Source organism: Diadema antillarum, unplaced genomic scaffold (genome assembly GCF_040938485.1).
Source record: "Diadema antillarum isolate AM-2024a unplaced genomic scaffold, OU_Dant_1.0 seq00000250_RagTag, whole genome shotgun sequence".
NCBI lineage: Eukaryota > Metazoa > Echinodermata > Echinoidea > Diadematoida > Diadematidae > Diadema > Diadema antillarum.
The window spans coordinates 763,271-769,270 of record NW_027271294.1 but is presented as its reverse complement, the minus strand read 5'-3'; the positions used below and the strand labels follow the sequence as shown (position 1 = coordinate 769,270).

Here is a 6,000-nt window from a genome sequence, read left to right as displayed (position 1 = left end):
AGTGTAATAATGTATGATTGTATCATGTAGGCCCACTCGAGTATACGTACTAGTATATCGCAACGTGTAGGTCTATACAACTATGAGACAGTGTGATATAAAAAAAAATGCTTTGTTATACTGTGTTGATAGTGACGGTACTAGAGTATACTGATTTGAATTTTAGCTCATGGTATGACACAATGATATCATCGTAATGATTAAACGATGACTGAGTGATAGCTAGGGCTGTTATGAGCAACTATATAACATTCCATAAAGCTGAATAATGACTGGGCGGTCGGAGGTACAGCCACGTAAACGCTGATCACAAAGAAATTGCTCAGTGTGTCAACAGTACACGTGCCGCCTGTACTCTCGCAGAAAACGAGAGATGTTGAACGAGATCGTAGCAGTGCTTTGTTCTGCTGCAGCAAAGCAGTCATTGTGATCATGTGTCAGTGTACGGAGTGTGTTTTATCCTGTGAGCACACTGCAAAAGACGTGATGTGCGTAGAGTGGCCGTGCTCCAGTTGATGTGGGGAGTGTGAGCCGCTCTAACCGCGTTTTGCTCCGTGTTTTCTTCTCTACCTCAGTTGACAGTCAGTGAACACTCACATCAGCTGCTAAGTTTCACTTTGATCATTATTCCAGTGCAATTAGGAGACATGAGTCGATGCCGCTGCTGAGATATACCGGATTTTAAAGTCCACCTTCAATTGCTGGCCCTCGCTGTCGCCGCCGCCCGGCTAGAGAAGGCGTCTCTGCGCCCGAGTTTCTCCCCGCTCGTCTCCCTCCGATGTGATATGGCTGTTTGTGGCTCTAGAATTTCTCACTCTCAGATGGCTTTCGCTAACGGGTCCTCTAGCGCCCATGATCGTGCAATCCTGAGTGCAACTCAGACCTACTATCAGCCTTCTCCTGCCGCCTCGTCTGTGCCTAGAAGAGAATTTGAGCCCGATCGTCCAATCGGTTATGGGGCGTTTGGCGTTGTGTGGTAAGTCGATCCCTTTGTTTGCAATCAGCTCGCATTGCTTGCGTTGCATGGCCCCGATCAAGCCAGCCAGCAACGTCCATCACCTCGCACAGCAATCAATGCGAACGATGCGGCTAGCTAGCGAGTGATCGAGATCACGTACCGTTCCCCCCATACCCGACTCACACTCTGCACTGTCTCTAGTGCAGATGCACATTGAAGGGGCTTCGCGCTTGCTTTCTCGATTGACTATCGAGTATTTCGTGAGACCTGAGTAGAATGTTTTGTCGTTCAATCTTACCGTTCACCTCTGAAAATTATCACACCCTAGCCTAAAATCTGTAGCTTCATACATTTCATTGTTCTAGTATTTCTACCCTTCACTGCTTCCTATCAAATAACCAATCATTTCATTTTGATGTCAGTACAATATGTAGGCACCGGGCGCACTGTAGCTAGGTCCCTAGAAATTCTCGTAAATGATTCTGCAAGCTATGCAGGTAGAATCTTATTGTGGGGGAATACGACAAAAATACTTGTCTCTCTCAATTTATGGCTTCCAGGAGAGTCTTTTGTTAAGAAGAAATGACTCTGACAGATCTAAAGTGATCTTGTATCTGGAAGAGTGAATATTTGCACAGCCAGTTCCAAGTGACTGATAATCCCCGCTATCTGGATGATTCTGGGGGAAGGCTGTGTGTGGGTCTCCTCATTCGGCTTTTGTCCATAGCCCTCCTGCACCTGTGCAGGTTCCATTGCAAGTCATACACTGTGTCTTTGAACAGAAGGGCTTGAATTATTTGGATGTACACAATATCACCTTGCAGTGAACAGCTGGTCATCTGTGTTCCTTTCTTGTGATGTGTCTTTTGTCTCATGTCAGTTTTAAGCCTTTCTTTGATTAATTTTTCATTTAACCCACAAAATACCAGTCTTGTTTGTTTAAATAATAAGAAGGTACTTTTTTCCCCAAGAAGTGGATTGTAGACACATGGTTTCTGCATCCCCGTCATTCAATTCATAAAGATAAAGTAGGCAACTGTGATGTCATAGCCATTCAATTCATTGCCATGGAAACTGGTTCTAAACAACCTCACCTGGCCTGAGTGTTTACCACACATATACCTGGTTCCAACCCAAGCTACTGTATAACAAAAGACTATGAGTATGACATCATCACTTCTGGGTATTCTAATATTGAAAAGGATTGCCCATGTAGAGTTTGTCGTTATTTTGTACATTATGCCACTTGTAATTTTGGATAAAATGTAGCTAAATTGTAAAAGACCTAAAATTCAGTAATCATCATTGTAACCCTATGTTGTATTATACATTGTACATGTACGTTTCCCTGCTTGAATTAACTTAAGTCATAAAAATAGTTCTTATAGTAAAGGAGGAATTTTGCTGATAAAATAGGGCTTACCATGATTTTTGAAAAGCTTTACTCAAAACAATGTTATATGTAAGTGAATAGATGAGCTATGATTCTGTTTACCATCTCTATAAAAAAACCTTTTGTCTTTTATTGTTTTTGTTTTGTTTTTGTTTTTGTTTTTGTTTTTCTTATTCACAAAATCCATCCTTTAATCATCTTTCTATACCTGGGTTCCAAGTTTTTCTTTGCCATGATTCATACCCCTAAATGAACAAGTTTGTATGTGTAGGTATGCCGTTAATGTGTGATAAAGCACTGGGATGAAAGTTTTAGATGAATAAAGCCCATTTACAGTACATTGTATGTCATGAAAAACAAGATATGTCATTGTAATTTATTGTAAAATTTCAGTTATTTTTATTCAGTTATGTTTGTCTCTTTGTCGTGTGAACACAAATTGAAAATGAATTAAAATCAAACAATCCTTAAGATTTCATTTTCAGTTTTGATCAAAGTAGTCATTACAGGTATTAGGTACATGTATAATTAATATTCTCAACATATTATTAGCCTAGGACCTCTTTTTCAGATGTGCAAAGACCATTCACTATCTAGAATCGAAAGTAGTATGCATTGTATCTTTTGTTGTTATGAAGGAATTTAAAGCTACTAGCTATGTAGGTGTGTGAGTCCAAGAGTGCACAGAAGTAGAGGTCATCTTTTGACTGACTGCAAAATTAATATGAATTCTGAAATGCATTAAACATACTTTGAATAATTAGTGTATGCCTAAAGGATGAATGTACAAATTTTTGTAAGTCAGGGTGAAAGATATGTGTAAGCATAGAAATGATATTCAGAGCTGTTATGTGTCAATTGATGCAGTGACTTTAGTAACCTATCGTGTAGCAAAAAGGTTGGCCTATGTGTATTTTGTGTCATCAGAATAAACACAGTACACATACACTTTGTAGCCAACAACTCAATACTTTGCACATAAACATACATGTTGTACATGTAGGTCCTATACAAGTGCTGTACCTGTACTTACCAACATTAAGTTGTGTACATCCTTTGTTCAAGCAGGCCTGATGACCACATGACTAAGCCTTCCCTTCATCCAATTCAACACCACAAGGATCAGTCAACTACACACAGCCTTGACATGTTCAGGATATTTTATACTTGTGTGAACTTAGCTGGCTATTTTGCCTCATGGATGATAAGCCCACAATATGCCTACATTAAACCTTTGCACAGGCAGGGACCTCCACACTTCAAGGAAAGTAGGTCAGTCTTCTGGATTGATGATAGTGCAGATCACACCAATTGATGTTGCAAGGCCAAATTGTGATCCACATAGCTAATCATGGATGATTCATGTTTTCTTCTGGGTAGTTGACCCATATGACATTGAGGCTGTAATGCGGGTAGCAGAGCTCTATCTATTTTGTTTTGTTTTGTTGTTGTTGTTGTTAGGAGTTTTTGTGTTGTAATAATCAGAGGCAAAGGAGTTTTGTTGTTGTTGTTGTAATAAGAGGCAAGAAAATACACTTTTCCTACATGTATGAGACTAAAAAATGATGAAACAAAGCCTTGCTGATGTGGTAAAGAAGATATGATCGTACAATACAAATGTGATATCAGAATGGATTTTGTAGCTTATTTTTGTTTCTTAACAAATGCAAAAACCATTTCACTCTGAATATAAAGTGTACATTGGTGTGCAATAATTTTACACCAATGTACACTTACATTTGTATTCAGGGATTTACAATTAAGCATTCTTCGTCTAATACCAAATGGGCATTTAGGATTCATTACCAGTTGTTCCTCCTACATTGTATTTTTAGAATTCCCCACAAGTGAGTTTAGTTATTTCTGAGTATAAAGTGGGTGTAAAGCATTCTGTCATGAATTATGCATGACACCTAAACTTATGCCACAATGCAACTAAACATCGTTTGCGCTGGTAGTGTCACTGAGCACTTGTACACAAAATTACTGGAGAGCAGAATGCAGGTATACATGGTGAATATGGCTCACTATCTTAATATTGCATTGTCATTGAGCTTTTAATTTTGTTTCTAATTTTAATACATCCGAAGAGACAGTGGTCACCATTATTAGAAGGCATACTGTGCTTGCCCTGTGCTCTGATACCTACAATGTAGCTTGTTTAACATGGCAGCACCTTTTTCAGTCTTCCTCCTCATTTGCATAGCTCTACCAGCATTGCAGTCCAGCTGACCACATGGTGGGATAGAACCTTTGTCCTGAGCTGACCACAGACCTGAAGATACACAAAGCTATTTTCTTTGTTGTTGCGTAACAGGGCAGCCTTTGAGTTTCAAGTTATCTCGTGGTACATACGCTGTACTCTGTACTGTATAGAACACTATTGGGTCTTTGTTACTATCCAGAGCTAACTCTTCTCACGCAGTTTGTGAATCTTTGTGCGGCAAGTCTTTGTTAGCGAATGTTTAGAGGATGGAAGTAATAGGCTTGTGTAAGGTATCACAATACAACACACTCATGCCCATACATTGTTATATTCTCTGGATAGACTTTTAGCTGTAATTCTGTAATATTGTACTTGTGCTGGTACATATTATGTTATGCCATCATCTCATCGATGAGAGATTGAAATGCAGGGAATAACTGACTTTACCATTACAATACTATGGCAATGAAGTGTGCTGTCAGTTCTTCTACTGGTACAAAGACATTTTCCCAAAGCATTGACTGAAACAAGTATCTCATCAGGCGTTTTCACATCAGCCTGATAAAAATCCAAGCTCGAGATATTTTCCAATTTCCCAAGTCAGAAAATAGCGCGCTATTTCGAAACATTGGGCTGATGTGAAAACGCCTACAGAATTCAGATTTTATGGAATACAGCACTTGTGACACATTATTTCACAAACTTGCCAATCCATTTCTTGACTCTACCAACTTCTGTCAAATGGCTCGCTTACTAATTTACTTTGGAGAATGTTTCTTATACTGTACATATCCACTCTCTGTAATGTAGCTGGGTTTTAGGACCACGTACAGTGTAGCTGAGTGTTCATGTACATTACATTATATGCGTTATATTGTGGTGGGTGTGTTTCTCAAAAAATTTAAGTAAATCTTATGTTCTAAGATCAACTGAAAATTATGTTATGCTGTGTATGTCTTTAGTGATATTCAGCCTTAGTTTACATTTAAGAATTAAGATTTTGAAGACTTCAGGCATTAATATGCAAGATGAAATAAGGGACAAAAGAATTCAAATACAGAATGTAAATGTTGACAACAATTTGAAGTGGATTCTGAAAACATTAGTTAAAACTGGATAGGGAAACCAATGGCATACCATTGTTTTAAGTTTATCTCAACTTTTCAATTGACATATAAATTCTTTATGACCCCCCCCCCCCCCCCCCCCCCCGATCATCACAAACATTTCAGTCCCCAGAATGGTGATGTGCCCAACCAGTACTGACTCTGCTTATTATACAGCTAGCTGTACTGCCCACATCCCCACACAGAATCAGTATTGCCATTGTATTTTGAGCAACATTGTAGGCATTGTGTAGTCAATAAGGTTAGAGATTAATTTTGTGGGTTTTACAAGGAGGCTACAAAAGTGCGCAGGTACACGAAACTCATATCAAAGGTA

General features: G+C 39.0%; 1 protein-coding gene across 1 annotated transcript in view; it reads left to right on the top strand.

Moving 5' to 3' along the window:
* Window positions 1-512: 512 nt before the first annotated feature.
* LOC139729710 (serine/threonine-protein kinase NLK2-like) overlaps window positions 513-6,000 on the top strand; it is a 105,827-nt gene continuing 100,339 nt past the window's right edge. The window contains exon 1 of the mRNA XM_071640640.1: window positions 513-976. Coding sequence (XP_071496741.1) covers window positions 786-976 — 191 coding nt within the window. The 5' untranslated portion in view covers window positions 513-785. The remainder of the gene's footprint in view (window positions 977-6,000) is intronic.